Raw genomic sequence first — 23024 nt, forward strand, 5'->3', positions numbered from 1 at the left:
TTATTTGAAGAAATAATAATTATATAATTATAATCACAAATAATAATTACAATTCTTTTATGTCGGAAATTATAAATAAATCCGTGCGCAGTGCGATTTTCTTTTTTCATAATTTTTCAGTATTTCTTTATCACGATGCAATCTTATTGATAAGAAGAATGAGTATATGTTAATTCAAATATATATATGTGTGTGTGTGTGTATATAAAAAGAACACCATGTTTGATGAAAAACAGTTTGATAAAAAATCGTTTCTATATTTTAATTGTTACTCTAAAGATGATTTAATTAATAGCATTTTTAATATTTGTTTTTATAATTTATAATTATAGTATATATTAATAAAAATCAATTAAAAAAAAGTAACAATCACGAATATGGAAATAATATAGAAACTATAAAATAATATAATATTAATAATATAAATAAATATAATATTTTTACTAGATTTTTATATTTCTTAGAATCACTTATTTTTTATATAATTACAAAAAAAAATAAATTTTATTATCGGGTGCTTATCAAATAATTTGTGGCTGATAATGCAGCCACGCCGTCGTTGCGGGTGATTAAAGAAATGTGACGAATTAAGATGACGAATTTGCATTTGCAGAATTATGGAAGACGTGATGACTGTGAATGGGGTGAAGGAGGTGAACGGAAGTGCGGACAGGATTTACTATGAATTGGATGGCGAAGGCGACGCCGACAGCTCGACGACTCCGAGTCACAATGTGGATCATCATCGCGATCGTGAGTACTATATCGATTGTTATTTCACAATGTCTTTCTTTTTCTTTTACTCACTAGTTCTAATCGATTAGCAGCGCGATAAGAACGAGGAGTTATGCAATCGTGAGATAGTCACATGCAAAAATTATGCGACAAAATAAAGAGTCTATGACAGACCTTTACTTATTGTAGTTTTTTTTATTTTCTTGAAATGTACCATTTTAAAATAAGTTAGTCTCTGACAAGTTTTGCGCGTCAAAATTAATCTTTAAATCGTAAGATTTATCGCATTTTTTCGTAGAAAAGAAAAATTATTGCACAATTTCTTTTTGTGAATACTAAATAATGATAAAATCTCTAAAATATAACGATTGCAAAGACATTCTTTGATTAGTTTAAAATCAATTTTTTCGAAACATTTATTAATTAAAAATTAATTAAACACTATTTTTTCATAATCTCGTATTTTAAATACTACGTGACGGTCAATCACCTTCGTTTGGATAGAATTACGGGAAACGAGCGCGAAACATGCTTTCGCTAAATGATGCATTATAATAGTCACAATTCGTGCATGATTACACTAATTTATCTCTTTCTCCCTCTCCCTTTCTCTTGCATGAAAGGCGAAGTTAATTAAAGTTCGCGAGAACGGTAGAGAGATCGATATGAATTATACATATAGATATAGCAACCACGATAAGGAAACGAATGTCTCGTCGATCTTCTATGCGGACTAGAATTTGCTGATCCTAGTAGTACCAGGTACACAAGATTTTATTACAAATCTGAGAAATAAATCAATATTATAAATAAAATATCGGAAACTGTGAAAAATCGTAATTGTTTGTAGATTGGATAAAAAAGAAAAAAATTGTGAAACATTTAATGGATATTATTACTTTCGGATATTTTTTATTATCTTGCCAATATAATCATTAATCATAAAATTTATTTATTCAAATAATAATAAATTTTTCACTGAATCTTGTATTCCATGTTCGTTTCCGATCTATTTTTAATATTAAGAAGTATTAATTGAATTTTAATATTGATTTATTTTCTGTCGATTGACGTGAGTGAAGGTTTCGGAAATTGGCAGACAGCCTAAGAGTTTCTCTCTGCAGACACGGCCGATAATATTTTGGTCGTCGTTACAATGGTTCGTCTCTCGTTTCGTCAGTACGAAGCGAGACTTTCAGAATAGAGGCAAGACAACGTGCAAATTAACGACGTAGAAATAAATCGCGATTTGACGATAGTTTCGCGATATCCTCCATTGAGTTGCGTTACGCATAGTTATAAATCTTGAAGGTGATATATTACACGTGAAATTTGGAAAATTTCGAAACACAGCTTCCGCAGCTTGTGTAATCAACAATAATCGTGAATCTTCAAAGTTGTGCACGTGAAATTTGCAAAATTCCGTGAAAAAATAAATGGCTTAAAAAAGCTGTGTTCGCTAAAATCTCGTGAGATTTTTAATTTTTTATTTAATTCAATCTCCATTTAATTAGGTAAGTTATAATTTCCACGATGCCGATAACAAACTTTTTCTCTAGACAATAAATGACTCAAAACTCAGTTAATAATTTTGAATAATGCATTTGCTTAAATAATAAAAAAAATAAGTTATTATCGAGATTAAGTCAAAATTTAACAAGCTCAAATAAAAAATAATTTCTAATTCAACTTAATAATTTCTTGACGAACTATTTCAGCTATTCCAAATCTCTTCTTATTTACTTATTAATCAAATTTATTAAATTATTGCCATAACATATTGAAATTCGAAATTTTCGTTTATTTTTCGAGCAAATATTTACACGTTCGTATTTTATTTGAGACTCCAGATATTAACAAACATGCAAATATTCGTGCTTCACGATTGTATTGAATAATTCGCGGTCATACTTCGCACTTTCGAATTCACGCGTTTTAAAATTGCTCCAGCGTTAACCTCGTTCGCTTTGGTGACCTTCACGAGGTAGTCTCGACACGAGGCTTGATGAGGGCAACGATTAGCGGGTTATTTAGCGCGATACCTTCTAGACGTAGCTAAAAACACGCTATTAAAAGTCACTTTATCCGCATCGAGTTCGCGTTCTTCGTCGCGTTTGTAGCCGAGAAATTTTTTCCAAGTCATAGAGATATCACACGAAATATCGCAGAAAACTTATTTATATCTAGCACATCTGGGTGAGCCCCTCGAAGATTTTTAATCATTAGGAGGGCAAGTTTATCGGTCGAATAATCATTTCGACTCTGGTGAAACGCTGCATCGCGTGATTCGAGGGCGACTTCGAGGGAGAAATGTCAATCAGGGGTGTGACCACTTCGGAGAGCGAGGCGTTCCTTGGTTCCTTGCGTCTACCAAATTTTCTAATCGATCCGGATGAATATTATGAAGGTAAAAAAGCGAGCGCGAGGGCTCATCAGATTCTGCTGCAACGATATTAATTAACCGCTTGATGTTCAGAATCGAATTGGCGATAAACGCATTTATGTCAGTCCCAACTTTTTATCGCGAAACTGTCTCAGATAGCGACATTTTTCCGTCGTGCACTTTTTTCTGTAACGTATATGTCATTGTGAATAATAGCGATGACGAATATATGTCGAATCATCAGTATTATCTTACCTTGTCAATAACACGACTAATAACCACTATATATCTTACCATCTCTTAATTGCGAATCAATTTATTATCAGATTACGGTGTGTTGATAAGACATGTGCATGTCTCTATAGATAGAAAAAAAACGTATAACTGCTCGGAATTTTCCGACATGATTCATCCTGCGTTACCTTCCCAAAGCGTATCTAAAGCTCTACATTGAACATCAAATAATTCAAGACATAAACTATCGTTAGTGATAAACAAAGCTGCTTACCAGAAACCATTAAAATAGCATTTTATTCTTGATTTACGAAGATAACATGTGTTATTTGAATGATTTCTAGTATTATGCAACATTGTTTGGCATTGATGCAATTATTTCGCCCAAATAATCACAATGCGGTGTCTATAGATGACATAATTATTATGAAAAAATTTCGAGTAACTTATACATACTTACGATTAAGACACATCGTGGCATTTATCTGATGTTGCGCAATCGACAATTCTCTAACAGTTTAAATTTAAAATATGAAATTTAATTATAGAGAGGCAAAGGTTTTTATATTTTTATTTTATTAAATTTAAATATTTTACATAATTTAAAATTTTGATAAAATTAAAAATTGATTATTAAACAAATAAAATTAAACAAAGTGAAAAAATATAAAATTAATTGTAAGGAGAACAATATTTTTATATTTTTTATTTTAGAAATTCTAAAAAAATTTTTTTAAGATTATAAAGTATAAATTAATTAAAAAACTTTTATTTATAATTTTTATCTTAGAACATAATCCATGAGTTCCATTTTAAACACAATTTATATTATCAATAAAAAATATAATCAGTGTTTCCTGTTATTTAAAAATGATATAGGTAATCATCTAAATAAAATTTTGGTATTGTCTTATCTTTATATATAGATAATACTTTGTCTGTCAAATTTTTATGTATATCTTAGATAAAAAAATGTTATCTTTAAATTATCTAAAATAATGTTCAGATAATTTGGTTTAGAGTCATAACACAAAAATATTTAAGTATAGTAGAGTTTAAGCAGTAAGCGATAAAAACTTAGAAATAAAATATGAATATATTTCATATTCCTTTTATAATTTACATTTTCCTTATATAACTGTGTTCACATATGCGATTTTAAAAATATTATCTAGAAGTTATCTAAATGAATCGCTATATAATTTTATCTTTTATCTAGCTATATTTAAGTTCAAAATCATCTTCGAATTTATATATTTTCATTTTATTTTTATCTAATGAATTTTAAAATTATCTAAGCACAACACCGAATTATTTTATTAAAAAAATTTTTTATGTGCAAACTTACAAAATTCAAGTACTTCGATCAGAATTTATTTTTGTACATTGCCTAGAAATCATCATAATATCACGTAAGAAATATTTAAAGACGCTTCATTAGATATATGAGATATTGGAAAATAATTACGTAACTGAAAATATATATACATATATGCCTAAAGTCACGATACTTTTCTATTGATACACATCATCAAATGATGTATTTTAAACGAATCTCACAAATCATGAACCGAACCCTTTAATTCCAAGATGTTTTATACGCGTCTGCAGTAAACTTTGGCAATGTGGCAAGGATGATCTTTCTTGGCCTGGGTACGTTAACGTCGTACCAATAGGTATTAAAAATATCAACGTCGATTTATTTTCGTTTCGCGATATATTTATATAACGCACTCGCGTACAAACTCTCCCGTCGTGCATCAAACGAGGAAATACCGGCGTCTTCGATGGGAAAGATTGAGTCGAGCTTCGCAAGAGATCCACGGTAACTGTGCCAAGAGGTAGTATTGATCCTTTCCACGGCTACGTTTAGCCACTATGCCACTTTTCTTGGCGCGCGCAAACCCCGTACTGTTGCCAGAAATTGAATCACGCAAATTCACGCGATTGCCGTAAATAGACATAACCGTAGAATTCGATCGCATTTTTCGACGCCTCGAGGAAATTTCCACTGCCTACTTACTTATTGTTACACCCGGTTGCGCCATAATGCAGTTTGTTGTTGAGATTTCAGTCAATCAAATAGAAATTATTAGTAGATCAAAAATACCTTCGTTGACATATTTATTTAGTATCTACGTGTATATTTTTTTCAAGATTTTTTATGTGCAAATTTACAAAATTCAAGTACTTCAGAATTTATTTTTGTATATTAGAAGTTATCATAATATCATGTAAGAAATATTTATAAAAACACTTCATTAGATATATGAGATATTGGAAAATAATTAAATAATTATATTCAAATTTTTCTTGATGATTTAAAAATGCATGTTCTCTCTCTTTTCTATATGATAAAATTTTACAAAAATTATACGCTTATATCTCTACCTACAGATATGTATTTGGAATTATTATTTATTATTTTCTTGATTTTTTATCATAATTAATAAATTATATTTTTTATTGAAGTGTAAGTACATTTGACTCCAACAATGTTTTAATTTGAGAAACTAAGGAAATTAAAAACTAGTTTTAAAGATATCTAAAAATGCATATGGAATAATAGAATTTTAAAAAATTATATTCGCGAAAATTTTTATTAAAAGATCTTGCGCATATCAGCTGAAACATTTTATTTAAAAAAGTATGCGTGTTCTGAGACATTTTTTTATAAAAGTTATGAGTATTATATATAATATATTTATCGAATATTTTTAAATTTATTTTATTTACATAAGAAATAGATTCGAGCAGGCGCATATTTAGCACTGAACTTGTGGTGAATTTATTAATGCAACTAACGCTGCAACCTTGACATTGTAGAATCGTTCTGCAATGAATTTTTTACTGAGTTTTCAAAGTCTTTTTATAATTAGATCGTGATATGTAGCGTAAACACTTGTTAATATCGGCGTCTTTCTATAGTTACGCATGATAAAATCGATCGATAATCATTATCGTGCTGCGAGAGAAAATCACAAGAATTTACAAAAATATAATGATAATTTTTACTTACTTATTTCGCTTTACTTTGCAAATAAATCACACTTTCTTTTATTTATATTAGTTTTCATGATATACATATATAAAACAACAAAATTATTTATGTGTGTATATATCTATATACAATATATATAATGTTTAAATTAAATTAAGGCTCACAAATATTAATAACAAAATTAATAAAACGAGTTAATTAAGAGTCAAGCGCGAAAGTCGGTGCGTATATGTTAAAATTAAAAAAAATGTATATTGATAAAATTTGGTGTCCTCGAATTTTGTATTCAATAAACGTTTCAGTCCTCAGGATTGGACCCATCTGCAGCACGAGTCAATCATGTCTATATTAAATTCTACCAACGCATTCCTTTTAATTTTAATTTATTCGCATCGACTTCCGTGCCTGGCTGTTAATTAGCTAGTTCATTAATATTATTATTATATATATAAAGTGCTTCTCGCACAAAGGGAATTATGTAATTACTAATTTTTTGTGGAATTAATAAATCAGATTCAATTTGCAAAGAATCCTTCCATTTTATCTAGTATTTGATCTGTAAAATGTGTGCGGCGAAATAATACATCATGTGATTTGTAATACAGTTTGCATGATGCCAATGTCACCGATACAGGAAATTCTTCGCGCGAATCGAGGCCGTAAGCAGCAATTAGTAATTAGTGCAACCGCCATCTTCGGCGCACGTGAAAACCGTTTGTCACGACAAAAACAGTGTTCCATAATTACATCATTAGCTATACACATCACTGAGGCAGGCTCATGAGTGTTAAAAAAAATGTGCGCGTGTATCATGATGAATTACGATAAAAATAGCACACGAGAAAGCGTTAGTGTTCATTATTTACGTTTTCAACTTTGAATTATACATGTCATGTTTTACTCTTGGACAGCATAAAAATTTATTACTTTGTTTATGATTCTCTCTCTCTCTCTCTATTTTTCATAAATATAATATTGACCAACATAATGTCGAAGAGGTCGATATTTTTTATTGTACTTGTAATTGAAACATTGATTAATGTATTGCCATGTAATTTATTTTTTAATTTATTTCTCTTTATTGCGATGATTTCATCTCTTCTTCCTTCTCCCTTGTTTGTCTCTTTTGTTTGTTGCTGCTTCATGGAATTTTTGCAAAAACTCGCTTAATTACAATTATCAATCATCAGAATACAATTGGACAGTATTTTATACATAGCATTTGATACGCATTTTATTTCATATTATATTACGATGGGGTGCAACAGGAAAATCAAATAATAATACATATAAAGGTATAAAACTTCAAAACATCTAAAAAAATGTCATCGCTTTGTCGATTGACTCGATTAATTTTGATCGAATAAATCATATAAAATGTTTCAGAAAATTGCCGATTTATATAAGCCTCGAATCTATATAGTTAATAATACAATATAATTCAAAAATTCAAAACATTTAATTGCATTCAATTATATAATATAATTAATACTTATTTTGTTAATGTCTAAAAAATTCGAAAATGACTGATAAATTTTTCTCTGATACTGCGTAACAATATGTGATAATACGAATTAATTATTATAGTGGAGCTTCGATAACTTTTTTAATACAATTGATACTTATTTTATTAATAATTCGAAAATGACTAATAAATTTTTTTCCGATACTGCGCGATAATACGCGATAATACGAGTTAATTATTATAGTAGAGTTTCAATAACTTTTTTAATATGGACCGAAGAATTTCTCAAAGAAATAATTATTGAATATTTTTACATGTCTTTAGTTGAAGCGCAATTGTGTGCGCCATTCTGTCATTCTATGATTTTATTATATTTTATTCTATTTTCACATAAAAAGGACACGATTTACAAAGCATGCTGTTATTTACATGCTATGGCTTCGTAATCATTCACATAGATTCGTGCGGTGAGGTCGTTCTGTAAATCGTCGTATTTATCTCTCTCGATGTACGATACAAATTAATATTAAAGTTAGATATCAAGAATAGATGGATATGTAATCCCGATTGATTGCGATTGAATTAATCATATAAAATGTTTCGAGAAATTGCCGATTGTATAAGCGTCGAATTTATGATACATGCAATGCAATTGATAAATGGGAAATCAATAGAGGCACTTTTATAAGTAAATGCAATTAAAATTAATTTGTTTTGTGTATTTGTAATGTTTTGTTAATGATTAAAGAATTCGAAAAAAAAAAAAATATATATATATAACATCGACAATTTTACGCTGACATTACGCGATTTAATTATTCAGAGTGTACCTAATAATCGTTTGGTGAAGAACACAATGTCGTTTCTTCAGCTCTTGTTTTTCGTAACATTATATTTGTTATGAATTTTGCGACACTTGGCACGCAGTTGTTTACATGTAATGGTTTTGTCATTTGCGCAGCGAGCCTTGCTCAGTATCGTATTATCTTTTGAACTACAATCATGACAAATAGTAAGAGACACCAAACAATTATTTATTTATTTAAATAAAAATTAGATATAAGAGTAATTAATTATTGCACTTTTACTGTCAAGCAAATCATAACTTTGTACAGCTGAGATTTTCAAGTTATTATTTTCAATACAAAATAAAATACGTATCAAAATGCTATGCAAAGTACTGCGTGATTTCGTATTCTGATCATCACGAAGATAATTAAACGTGTTTTCGTGAGCGAATGACATGAATAAGAGGAGATCTGAGGAAGCATCAAGACAGCAATAATTTCCAATTTTAGTAAATTATATTACTTATATATGGTGACATTTTAAAGAGAGTTTAAAAAGCTAATGTATTGTAATCGTATAGTAATCAATGTTTGCTGTCATCTAAATAAAATTATAGAGATGATCATCTAGACGAAACTTTGGCGTCATTTTATCTTTATATAGATAATAAAAATATGTATTATCTATATCTGTATCTTAGATGAAAAAAGTATTATCTTTACTAAATTATCTAGAATAATTTCCAGATAATTTTGATTTAGAATCATAGCGCATAGAATGCTTAAATAGTAGAATTTAAGCAGTAAGCGATAAAAATTTATAAATAAAAATATAAATACATATATTTTTATATCCTTTTTATAATTTACATTTTTTTTATAACTGTGTTTATATAAGCAGTCTTAAAAATTATTATCTAGAAAATAATCTAGATGAATCGCCATATAATTTTATCTTTTATCTAAATATATTTAAAACAAAATCATCTTTATCTTATCTGAGATGAATTTCTAATTAATATTTATCTCATCTTTATCTAGCTAATTGAAAACTCATCTAAGCACAACACTGATGGTAGGTAATTAGTAATACTTGTTAATATCGTACAATTGTCAACAATGGTCAGCCTTTTACACGAGCATTTATCGAACATTCCGTTTGCGCGAAAGCTGGTGTTAGATACCTACGCAGTTACGCTAGCACGTGGATCGTATGCATATTTGTCACACCGCGATATGTGGGTCATCCAGGAATAAGCATGCACGCCGATCGCGAGTGTGTGCATTATCGAAAAATCGCGAGCCACGTTTCACCTGCATTATCGAAAATCGCGAAATACACGTAAATATTGGACGTTGCTACGTGCGTTTGTGCCAAATTTTCGGTATCTTTTCGCGTGCATGTGCAACTCATGAATAAAGTTGGATATTAATACATCGATGATTTGCAAAAGTGGCGTAAATGCGATTCCGAAAATCTCACTGAATTTCATATGACGCATCAGAATTTTTTATTTTCAATGTTCCTTGATATATATGTGATCAATTTTCTATATTAAGAATATATTAAAATCTATTTGTGAAATTAATTAATAAATTAGCCTCGTGCTTCAAGATTTTATCATCAATTCTCAAGATGTTTAAAATAATTTTTCTTGAAATTTTATGACATTCTCAAATATAAAATTCTTAAGTATAGATCCTTGAATCTCTGAAAAAATTTTTTTTTAATTTGAAAAAAAATTGTTAATTATAATTTTTATTTTTTTTTTATCGCTTAACTTAACTGCAGTTCGTTAATTATAGTCTGTGATAAAGATTGAAGGATTTATTTGCGTACACGCGTGTCTCACGCATATATGCACGTACGAATTCCGCGATACGACTTTGCCAAGATTCTGTCAAGTATCCCCCCTCCTTTTTTCTCTCCCTCTTCTGCCTTGTTCTACCACAGTTTATTCGACACTCACGACCAGTTGGCATGGTCAGTGCCCTCCAAAGCGTCGTCGACTAAACATATGCAGTGTAGTTTCCCTCTTGAGAGTGAACTCGCATCTCGCTCGCGTCGCGGCGCATTTTCTCGTCAAAATAAAAGTTATTGAAGTCTCACACCCGACAAGAGGGAATAAAACGGACGTCGCACATTGAGCGATTCTCGAGCATCTCACGGAAAAACCGCCCTGTATCGTAACTTTGTATAATATTCACGGAACTGTCAAATTTTAGTCTTATTGATTCGTCTAATTTTGGTATCAGGGAGATTCTCGCCTAACAAATCGTTGATCGGGATTAGAATTGTTGAACCACCTTTTTTCTTGAGAGTAACTTTTAATAGCAAATTATCAAAGTATTGATAATTTTTGAATATTTATTTTGGAGCAAATATATTAAATTAAATTACTCACTAAATAAAATGTCTCAACTATTCTAATATTCACTGTATAAGATATAAAACAGTGGAAAATATTTTTCCTAGAGTTTCAAAGAATCTTCCTTTAATGCAAAATTTTAATGTTTAATTTGGAAAGTCATAGCATAATCTTCAATTTTACAAAATTTGTTCCAATAAATTTCATTCGGAAAAAAAGAACGCCAGTATTTATTTGATGCCGTTTTTGGAGCAGTCTATACATTATAAATCGCGCAAGGAAGATCCAGTTGACTAGAGTTGGCGATAATCAATGTTAATGCAACATAACCGGCTCTTGAAATGTTTTGATCGCCAATGCGAAAGTCGCTCGCCAAGTAAATAACATCTCGACGGGAGCATTAATTCGCGATAATCAATGCACGGCTCGTTGCCTTTCCAAAAACGCTTTGATAAAATATATCGTTGGTTTATTGCGTGAGAACGGTATTTTTATCGGCAAACGCGATGTGCGTAAATATGCATATAACTCATACATATATGCACGCATCTGCAGATCGAATAACAAGTTGACAACCTTCTGTATGAGATTTAATTCGGATCTCATTTCTCTTTTGCGTAAATCCGTCGTCTCGCGTTATCGAAATCGATATTGCGATATGGAGAGAGAGCACGAGAGAATTAAATTATGTGTTGCCCGATTAGTACTATCAATATGGATCAAATCGTACATTATTATCTAGTTATTATTCAAGCATCCGGCTATTTGATGTCGCACACAATTCATCGACGATTAAAATGAACTGGAGCACAGGCCCGTTTATTATCATATATATTCAACCTTATCGCATAAATCATTTATATACCATTTACGCAAGGTGTTCCTATAACATACTTTCAGATTCACGTTTTTTCATTTATTTTTTCTTATGTATTTGCAAAACAAATATTTTTTTACAGGTTCTGATTTTTTAATAAATTCAGAGATCTATTTATTCTTAAAATAAAAATTGTTTAAGACACTTTTTCATGTTTAATATATTGTTTGAGAGAAAGAAATTAATCAATTGTTTTTTGAAAATCAAATTTACATATTACTGTAATAATTAACAATTTGCATTAATTTGGGAAAAATCGTTAAAAAATCGTTTTTAAGTAAATCATTATTTATTTATAATTAAAAGTTTTAAATATAGCAACATTTGTCTCGTACGTGAGACTCGTATACGTGGTTCAAATTGCATTTAAACAAATGTCAACAATGGTGCATTGTAAGTTTTGTGTTGCGCGTAGAATTCTCGTTCTTTGTAGAATCGCAATTTGTAGTCAATTCGATGACTCGTAAAACGCGTGAATCATCGAGTCGGCATTGAAAATGATGTATCAACCTTGCAGGAAAATAAAAAAAATGATAGCGGAATTTTTTCGAATTAATTATTTATAGTACGACCCAATGGTTTTAATTGTCGTTTGGACACTAGAAAAAAAGCGAATTGAAATTCGTCTATTGACATCGTGTCGCGAATTCTAACTGTCGACAGTTTGCTATCAATTTACGTTGAAATGATTGAACTTGTTTTGTGATATGTACAATGCTCATCTCTCGACAGCTGTAAACATTTTTTTTTTTTAGGACGAAAAATGATTTAGGTACGGATTGTATATACAGGTGAATAATCGCAATTTATATATCCGTATAAAAAGTATAAATCAATTATTTTGTACTTGTTTGTTATTTTTTGCTTATTTTAATATATTTGTTTTGTCTTTTATTTTTGTCAGAAATTTTTTAACATGTAAAAATTTTAATCACATAATATTAATATAACAAAATTGCTTTATTTCTTTTTTATTATTTTACTTCTTATTGATCTTTTACTTCAAATTGATTATATATATTTTTTTGTGCACATATGACAGACAATAAAAAGGAATAATTAACTTGCCTCTTTGCTGCACGTTTGACAAGAATACGTCAGTTTCATGTAAATTATACGTGCAGAAACTGTGCATAGGCGTAATTTAATCATCCCTGACGCAACCCCAATTCACGTACTCTGACGTTGACTACCGTTTACTATGCATAATTCTCTAATAAGGTTGTAAAATCCCTTATTTCGTCGTAATAACTTGTTATTTATTTTGTCTTATTGCAATAATCCTATTTGCAATGTTTGTGAACCTCTTTGCTCTCATGGTTGAACCATGGATGGCTACGAAGACGAGAAAGCTCGTCGTCGATTTGTCGAACGAAAACAACAGTCCTCGAATGCCGCGTTGCGTTCTATTAATAGCTCGACACCGCGGCTCTTTGTAGATTTGTCCGACAGTCGAGGGTCACGACGAGCTCGTTCATTGATCATATTGTTGCACGACCAAGTGTTTTTCTCTCTCACTCTCTCTCTCTCTCTCTCGCTCGCAGAGATATCGTCAAATTAGAAACGCTTTTGGGATAAAAAAAAATAATCACGGTCGGGAATCACAATCGATAAAATCACAAATATTGATTTAAACAAATATTATTCATTACAATAATAATTTATAATAATTATCAAATATTATGTGCTACTGTAAAATTATAACAATTACACGAACATGTAACTTAACGTTTAATTAACGTGTGAATTACGAAACGATTAATCATTATTTGACATTTGTTACTTTCCGACACGAACAAATTGCTATTTCGCAATTATACATCTATTAAAACACTGATGTTTTTAATCGACTATAATAAGCCACTTATTAAATTAGTTGTATAAGAACTTTTTGGGCGAGTTAGAAAGGCGATTGATCATTTCGAACTTTTTAAGTGAGGACATCGTGTAAATGAGGATATAAAGTAAAGTTGAAAAATTGTTACAGAAACTTTAGAGATTTGTGTTGACAAAGAACGATTGAAATTCTTGAAATGGGAAATGAGAATGAAATTCTTGCCGTGTACAAGCGCAATTCCATTACTGAATGGTTGCAAAAAACTGGACAAGCTACAGATTATGTAAACAATGGTAAATCTTCCGATAATTATGCAAATTGTGTCTTTAACTTTTTCATTGCAGTTTATTTCATGCTATATATGTTTGTCTCTAAACAAAGTAGAAATAGAAAGTTGATCAATTTATCGCAAGTCTCTTATTGTATTTACATTAATAAAAAAAAGATATATGTTACGATAAAAGAAATTCTCGATCTCATTAATCGATTCTACTTTAATGAAATTACTTCATTTCTCGTTACAGGTAGCGAAAGTCCAGTTTTCGAAGGTGGTGGAACCGGCACTGGGGGTGGCAGTAGCTTAAGACTTGCATCCGAGCTACCGAATGAAATTTCTGCTCCTTACGAAGTACCGCAATTTCCGATCGAACAGATAGAGAAGAAGCTTCTGATTCAGCGACAACTGACTGTCAAGTAAGTGATTAATGAATTTCAAATACGTACATGCCTCTTCGAATCATATGATTCAGATGAATTTCCCAGCGTAATCATAATTTCTAATTTCATTATATTGATAATAGAAAAAATATACATATGTGTATAAATTATTGTGTAAAAAATATTTTATATATGAAAAATATTTTAAAGATTTTAATCGTCGTTTAATTTCAACGAGAGAGAAATACAATTTTTGGATTTTAATGTACGTTTTAATCGAAATATATAATAATTTCATAGTGAATAATTTTAGTTTTGTTTGAATCGTAAAAATAAAGAAATGCTATCATATATAAATTTTTAATATAAGAATCTATTATTCACATTAAAAATACATCGAATATAAATCATTAATTTTAATTAATTTCATATATTTATTGAATACTTTGCTCGCTGAAAGAAATTAATTTCGAAAAATAAAGACGTCAATATCTAAGCAACAATAAAATCGTGATCGCGTTATTTACTACGCGGAAGGCATTAAAGTATATCGAGGGATATAACATAAAGTGTATGTACTCGAGTAGCTGGTGAGATCGAGTGCCATAAATCGCTATACAGAGTATTTGCGACGCAAGCACTTAAAGGAACAAAAAATTCTGAATTAAAGCCTAATAAAAATCGAAAAATACATAAATTCTTTGAAAATACATATCTCTGAAAAATAAGCTTCTTCGAAAAATGACGGCGCGTTTAAAGAGAAATATTGTGCTTCAAATATTTTTTAAATGCACATGTATCATGATACGTATCATATTGATCTAAACATTCTGAAGTTTTCGAGATACATGATTATACTGTAGCATGTCTAAATGTCATGATAGTTGCATATCATACATTTCGAGCGACTGTATCATGACCCGATAGGGAGCTTTTATGAAAATTAAAGAGTCACTTATTCTTTGCACGATACACTATCGGGATTATTAATAGTATTGAGGGATGTGACATCAATTTTAAAAGCACCCGATGAAAATATCTCGAACGATTGCTGTAGTTTTTTTAAAAGAATATCAGAAAAGAATATCAATTGCTTCAGTTTTCCAAGATTCTAATTCTCGCTTAAACTTTTAAGTAAAACATTCCAACTCCATAAAGGTCAGAATGAAAAAAAAATTATTATCCAAACAGTTTAAAAAGAAACTCGAGAGATATTTAAAATCGAACTGCATAACACATTTATTCTTATATAAGAATGTTTTTTAAATAGTTAAAGAAATAGGTAGTACAATGATTAGAGAGAAAAAAGAAAAAAGAGGAAGAGAGAGAGAGACACTGTATTTTTCAACGCGACAATCGAGCACCGATGCGACACTTATTGTTAGTGTTGTTCCACTTCCTGCGATGTGACGGAACAATAAGAAACATTTCGTATGCAATGTTTTATGTACACACTGGTAGAATGCAGACCCGGCAACGTTCGTCTGTGCCATGTGAACTAGTTTAAAATCATTATAGACATCTTACCGATTTCATAATGCAAAATGCAGATATGAATTAAGAGTGAATGGGATAGAAACTGATAAGTCATGTTTCAGTTGAATAAACCGAGACGGACATTTTAAAAATTTTACTCGATGGGGCTCTGTCTTCCTTCGTATTTCCTTGTTCAGGAATTTTTGTCATTTATCTATGCTTTTTATGTTTTGAAATAATTATCTTTAATAATGAAGTATTATACTGTTCTCTATTATATGTATGTATATCTTTTAGTCTCATGCATGCATATATTGAAATATATTCTATACATAATGGTTCGAATTTAATGCAATTTAAATATCTAATTGGAAAAATATTTTTAATAAATTACCGTGACAAAGCTTTAACTTAATTCAATGCATTAATTAATATTGGTAAGATTATTTACATGCAAATTTCATTATCCATTTATAATGATCGCAATTGATGCAACATTTATCTTTCTCTCTCTCATTCATATGTTATATCTAAAAAAATCTAAAAAAATTAATTTTTTTATACTCGATTCTTTTAAATTATTACCTTGCTTAAAATAAAAATTTTAGAAAAGATATCAATTTATGGGGAGACAATTGTGATGAACGTATTGAACATCTGATAAGCACATACATTTTATTGATAAACACGTCGCGTGATGATTACAATTATATGCATTAACGAGAGGAAAGCATCGACGGATCATTTACATTAGCTGTGAAATTTTTGTTTATCGTTCACGTGAAAATCGGGGATTTAATCACGAATTACCTTGGGACGAGATCGTTGATCACCGATAAAATCATCGTCGTCGTGAACGGAATTCTGCCGCTGCAGCCGATAAAGCTGCGATCAATAATTCAACGTAGAGGATGTGTGCCTGTCTGGCCTCGAGGCGCTTAATGTAATACGATAATTCAATTCGGAATGTGTGTCATAATCGTTAATGGTTACTTAAAGACTAAAGTTCCGTAGTCAATGTAAAAGTTGATTGAAGGGTTTGACGAAAGAACTTTTTCCTCAAAAAAAAAGAAGAAAAAAAGATTTCATCTTTCGGTAACTTGGAAGATATATATATACGTAAACCTTGTTGCGAAACAGTCTGTATGAGGTGACCTCCACCTCAAAAATCGATCGTAGCTGGTTTTCGTTGCGAAACAAAGACGAATAAGCATACTTATTCAGGTAGTTTCCCGTTCATATTTCTGTCTGCCGCCATAAGTGAAAAAATGTTCATGATATTTCAACGATATCTCGAAGCATTTTCTACCTCTTGCTATTATTCAATATCTTTTATAAAAGCATCCATATTCTGCGATATTGTTGATAATATTCAAGGAAAATAACGATGTAGCAATGAATTACAGAAGCGAATTTATAAGTATTGCAATACATTTTATATATGTCTGCATATATATATGTGTAATTTTTTTAATTACATTCTAACAATGAATATTTATGTATGAGGATGATAGATGTCAGAAGAAGTTTTGTAAGCGGAAACCATGCATCAGCTGTCTTTATATGCAATCAGAGAGTCGAAAGGCGGGCATAGGGTGGCGAAAAGAGAAGAGGGGCTGGAGGATGAAGGGGTTGCTCGCGATCAGCCCTCCTCAGCCGCCCGTTCAGTGCTCGTGCGACCATCGTTGATGTAGGACGTATACTTGCGGCGTATTACGCGACTTCCGGCACATACAAGAGAGTTGTGAGCGCGTGGAGAGTCGGACGTCATTCGCACAATAAAGTTCGATGTTGTGTTGTATCGCGAAGCCAATATAGTAATATATAACTAACATAATGAGTTATAAATGTGGAAAAATGGAAACCGTGTTAAATCGTCGCTCCAATTATTTAGAAGAATTATATTTTCACTCGCCGGAATCTTACGTCATCGAAATTAAATCAAGTTCGATCGCAACGTCTTATATTTTCTAGCTGTGTTTTAGAGCTGTCGCGTAAAAAAATACGAACACACACACATACACTTACATATATATTTTACTTATACATATGATTATTAATCTCTGAAAATTTAAATTGAATAAATTAGCATTGATTTTAATTAGAGCAAATAAAACCTTATTGAATCAGTTAGTAATAATAGCTGATTTTTCATAAAAATCATACTTATAATCAGTGAAACGAAACGGAGGAGCAAAATATTAAATCCTGTCACTGCTTAAATCAATAACATTTTCATTCTAACAATAAGAGAGTATAGAATATATGAACGCAGAAGACTAATTAAGAAAAACAATATATTTTTATAATAAATATAGATATATAAAAATATATCAATATACAATATACGCGATAATATTCCTTAGTAATTGCATAATTGAAAAAGAATAGCTTATTTATTAAAAAATATCTACTTGATTAACAATAAATAAAAATGCGAAAGATTAGATTATATATATAACGTGTTGTGCATTTTATTCATTTTAAAATCTGGAACTTTGGAGATTTGTTGGTCCTTTCGCTGCAATGCAGTTATATTGAAACTTGCAGTTTGCAAAAAAATGCATTTGTGTGTATCGTAATGCAACGATATTATCACACGTTCAATCTACATAGATATAACGAATAAAAGAATTGTTTGTTATAATACCAGTACGTCTGTAACAACAATAATCTTTATGCGAACGACACTTAGACGAGATCAAGCCAGATTGTTCGATATCAGCTGATTGAAGAGGGACGCCTCTCACTAGCATTTAAATATCGCGTCAACAACATCGAGTGACGCAGAAACATGCCATACACGAGCATTTCTCAACTAAAATCCAAGAGTTCGAAATTTATGATTCTTACTCAATACGATTTATTAATCTTGTATTAATAAGAAACTTTTTTTTACTTACATATGTGTTATTCTTCATAACTTACATTTACATATATACATATTTATATAAGAGTTCAATTTTTATAAAGAAGTTGGGAATTTAAGTCAGAGATTAACAAAGAATTATTAATAAAGAATAATATACATATAATAAAATGATAAAGATTAACATTTTAAAAATAAAATTTTTTGCAAATTATACATTATATATTAAAATATATTTATGAAATTTAAATTATTTTAAAAATATAAAAAAAGTGATTGAAATTCAAGATATGTATCTTTCGGAGAATTCTGGAATTTTCAATTTTATAAATACTTTAGTCATTTACTTTAGTCAAGAAACAAAAACATCAAATATATAATATTGTTATTGTTGAAATAATATGTGTTATTCAAAATTTTGCTATTTCAATATTTTTATAGGTTTTTAGTTGTAAGCTTAAAAAGGTTTGTGGTGTTGATGGCAGGAACAAAGATGTGATAAACGTTTTACCGCAGCATCGTATATATAGGATGCTATTACAGAAATACTGCAGAATTTTGTCACTCTCTCACCATATTCCTATTTGTCAACCAAATTAGGTCACATTAATGCGAAATAGAAAATGTCGACAAGGAATATAAAATAATAATTTGCATTGAATGATTGAAAAGTTATTTATATAATAGAAATTATTTGTAATCGTGACAACTGACGTTTCTTTGCTTTATATTTATTTTTTTATGTATGAATAATATTTGAAAAATATTAAATAATTATAATTCTCTCTCTCTCTCTCTCTCTCTCTCTCTCTCTGTATATTTTTTTAAATTTAACACATAATTTTTTGCAAAATATATATAAATACAAAAAATCACTTGCGACGATACGATGATTATCGCGATAAATACTAGTGATAAAAGCAAACGTTAATTAATTATAATGTAATAATATTATCTAATAGGGAATTAACTTATCTAGTGATACTTGACGGAATGCAGCAATGTAGTGAAATATATGCGTGAAACTGTGCAAAAAACCGGGAAAAGGCCACGTGGCTCCCATCGCGCCTTATTAGCATCTGTAAAAGGAACTTATCGGGTATACCGGCCGACTAATCATGACAGATCATGGAAATTTTCCCACCACGTAACTAGAGATGGGCTGATGCAGCCGATTCGCGATCATGATCGTGATCGAGAAACGGTTATTAGGTCGAATACGTCGCGTCATGATCACTTCTCGACTTTTCATAAGCGCGAAAGCTACTTTTTCGCACTGGAGTTTCCGTAATATTGTTTTCGCGCTTTTGTGAAAAAAATCACGAAAGAGTGCCAAATGAAAATAGAGCAGGGTGTAGCATAGCACAAATTTACTCGACTCGCGTAATTTTTACTTCGCGCGAGTAAAAACGATCTGCAACACGCAACACGCGTAACATGTTCGCAGACGCGAACGAATCAAAACGATGGACGAGAGATAATAGGATTCTTCTGAGGTAATTCGCGCTTTGACACGAACTATGAATGACAGATTATTTTTTAATTTTTTAAAATTCTTAAAATTAAAATACACATTTTAATATTATTAATTTGAGCTACTATCACCTGTTTAATATGCAAGTTATTATTATGAAGGTTGTAGAATGATATTTAATAGCGATACAATTGTGCTGATTAATCTAAATGTTACATTAAATCATTAATTTTGATAATGTTGATGTTACGATAATCCTGATTTTTAAATGTGATACATTATTAATGTACTACTATATTATTAATATATGTATATTAATTTTTATTTGTTTAATTTAATATTATTCTTTGTATTTAAATTATCATTATCAAAACATTTTGAGTTTTAAAAATAAATATCTTTTATTATGCATGCCTTTTGCAAGCAGCTTTAACATTTATCCGTCGGAGATATTCTTTTCAGCAGCAAGTCTCTTTTAAATAATATTATGAAATTATAGACATGAGGAAATAAGCCGATAAACGGATAAACATTAATAGAATGATGCATTAATTAAAGAGTTTTATCTTTCACAGAGTTGTTTTTAATTTTTCATGTGTATAAGAGAGAGAAAGAGGCTTGTTTGTATATCCTGGCGTGATATTCTTTGATAACCCCGGAGTCAAAAGTTCGTCAAGCATCGCGACTATCACAACCTCGTCAAATTTAATCCTTCTCTCTCAATCATGAAATTAAACTTTATTTGTCTTCAACTCGTGTGTATTAACTCCGTTATAAATTCTCTCATATCGACGTTTGTATAATTTTAGCTACTGTTCTGCTCAGGGCACACAGTTAATGTATGACAGTACGAGATAAAATTCTTTGCTTACAATTAAATCTAAAACGCGCGGAAATAATAAAATATTAAAGCGAATGTTGATTTTTAGAATTGCAAATTTATTATTATTATATTATCTTTATTTAACTTTTTTGTAAATATGAACGTAGAGAATTTTAATAATGTTAGGCTTAATTATATATGTATATGTACACATAAATTTAATACCAAGAATAAAAAGATAATAAATCATACTTTTTTAATATTATTTGATTAAAAAATTTGATTTTAAAAATTAAAATAAAGAATTTGCTTCAATATTTCACAGCATAATTACAAATCATTTTCTATGAAGCTAAACTTTACGAGATTTTATTTCATCTAAGAGAAAATAAGATTTCTTGAGACGGTTTTTTTTCTTTCTTGACAGAGCTGCAAAGGATCTTGAGGAACGTCGCAGTCATTACGAGCCATCACTTTATCCAGGAGTTCCTGATGACACCGATCATAGTTTCAAAATCGAAGAAAATGACTTTGTACCTCACTTCCAACGGGTTTCCATATCCGGCGAGGATACTTCCGGAGTGAGTCTCTATTGACAATCTTATAATAGTTGTGTGATTGATTTTTAGTAAATGTGCCATAGGATTTTCTTATATTTTTTGTTTTTTTTTCGAGGAATATAATTGCTGAATATTAATTATCATTTAAACTAAAAGAATTAAAATTATAATTGACATAATTTGAAAATGTAAATTATTACATGCTCTTAGCGAATAGTTGATTAATTCATTAATCATTGAAATATAGAAAAAAATGAAGTTATCTGATATCTGATTATTTAATATTTTTCGAAATAATGCGATTGCGCGAGATATCGACACACACATATCAGTACATTCAGTCGAAACGTAATTTCAACTTTATATTTCACGAATGCTATATTATGCATGACGTATCTCCCTAGAGATTTTGTGTGAAGTTGAAACCTTCGGACTGCGAAGACTTATGCGAGAAACCTTTAATCATCTAGCTCTCTATTTCTTTATATATACACATCCATATTATTTTATATAAAAAATACTTTAATCTCTAAAGAGTCAAGTTTCTTAACTTGATTGACCCTGATGTCAAATGTAATATATTAACATTATTTTAAAATTTTTGAGTCTATATATTTATTAAATTTTATAGTCAAATTATATTGTATGTATATAAATCATATTTTACTGATTTTATTGCATATGAAATAATTATGATAAGAAAGTTATAAAAAAAGTATTGCATATGAAATACTTATGATAAGAAAGTTAAAAAAAGTGATTTCGCTGCTTCATGCATTCAAGAATATAACTGTTTTAATTGTAAATTTGCTGTATATATTTTATATCTATTCTTATTTTAAAAATTGTACGTAGGTACCTCTGGAAGACCTTCAAAGGGCCTCAAAAATGTTGGTGCAGGCATTGGCAATACGCGAGAAATACATGAACAACTCTAAGCAGAGCTTTCCCTCAATTACTTCTAGATTCTTACGTAGTGTGGACAAAAGACCACTCACAACGGACGATGAAGCTCATCACGAAGATCGAAAAGCTATCGAAGGTAATTATTGTTAATCAGGAAACGAGATTCGATTCTTAAAGTTGTGTGTGAGAAATCCCATTGGATGTTTTATATCCTTGCCATATACGTTCCTCATTCCTCCCTCGTGCCATCGTAAAACTAAAAAAACAGGAGAAGCAACACGTGATTGTCGTCTCTCACGAAGCATTATAATCCAATTAATACTACTGTTTAGCGCTTCAAACGTCGACAGAAGTAATCGGCCGACGTCAAGCTATCGTTCGTGTAGTGTGTAATTTTTTTTCTTTTCTTTTTCGTCGCAATGCAATGCAACGATACGCGGATATGCGTATCCACGCAACTCTCTATGCGAAACTCCATGAAGCACAGTTTTTTACTTTAGCGTTATCAAACACTGCATATCTTACGTATGAACTGATGAAAAGTATACGATATTAGTTTTGTTATATATT

General features: G+C 30.1%; 1 protein-coding gene across 1 annotated transcript in view; it reads left to right on the forward strand.

Moving 5' to 3' along the window:
* Positions 1–620: 620 nt before the first annotated feature.
* AMPdeam (AMP deaminase) overlaps positions 621–23024 on the forward strand; it is a 28325-nt gene continuing 5921 nt past the window's right edge. The window contains exons 1-5 of the mRNA XM_029302279.2: positions 621–753; positions 3028–3142; positions 14214–14382; positions 21416–21569; positions 22404–22590. Of these exons, the coding sequence (XP_029158112.2) occupies positions 682–753; positions 3028–3142; positions 14214–14382; positions 21416–21569; positions 22404–22590 (697 nt within the window). The 5' untranslated portion in view covers positions 621–681. The remainder of the gene's footprint in view (positions 754–3027; positions 3143–14213; positions 14383–21415; positions 21570–22403; positions 22591–23024) is intronic.

The sequence above is a fragment of the Nylanderia fulva genome, unplaced genomic scaffold (assembly GCF_048542155.1).
Source record: "Nylanderia fulva isolate GAGA-0341 unplaced genomic scaffold, ASM4854215v1 Scaffold30, whole genome shotgun sequence".
NCBI classification, from domain to species: domain Eukaryota; kingdom Metazoa; phylum Arthropoda; class Insecta; order Hymenoptera; family Formicidae; genus Nylanderia; species Nylanderia fulva.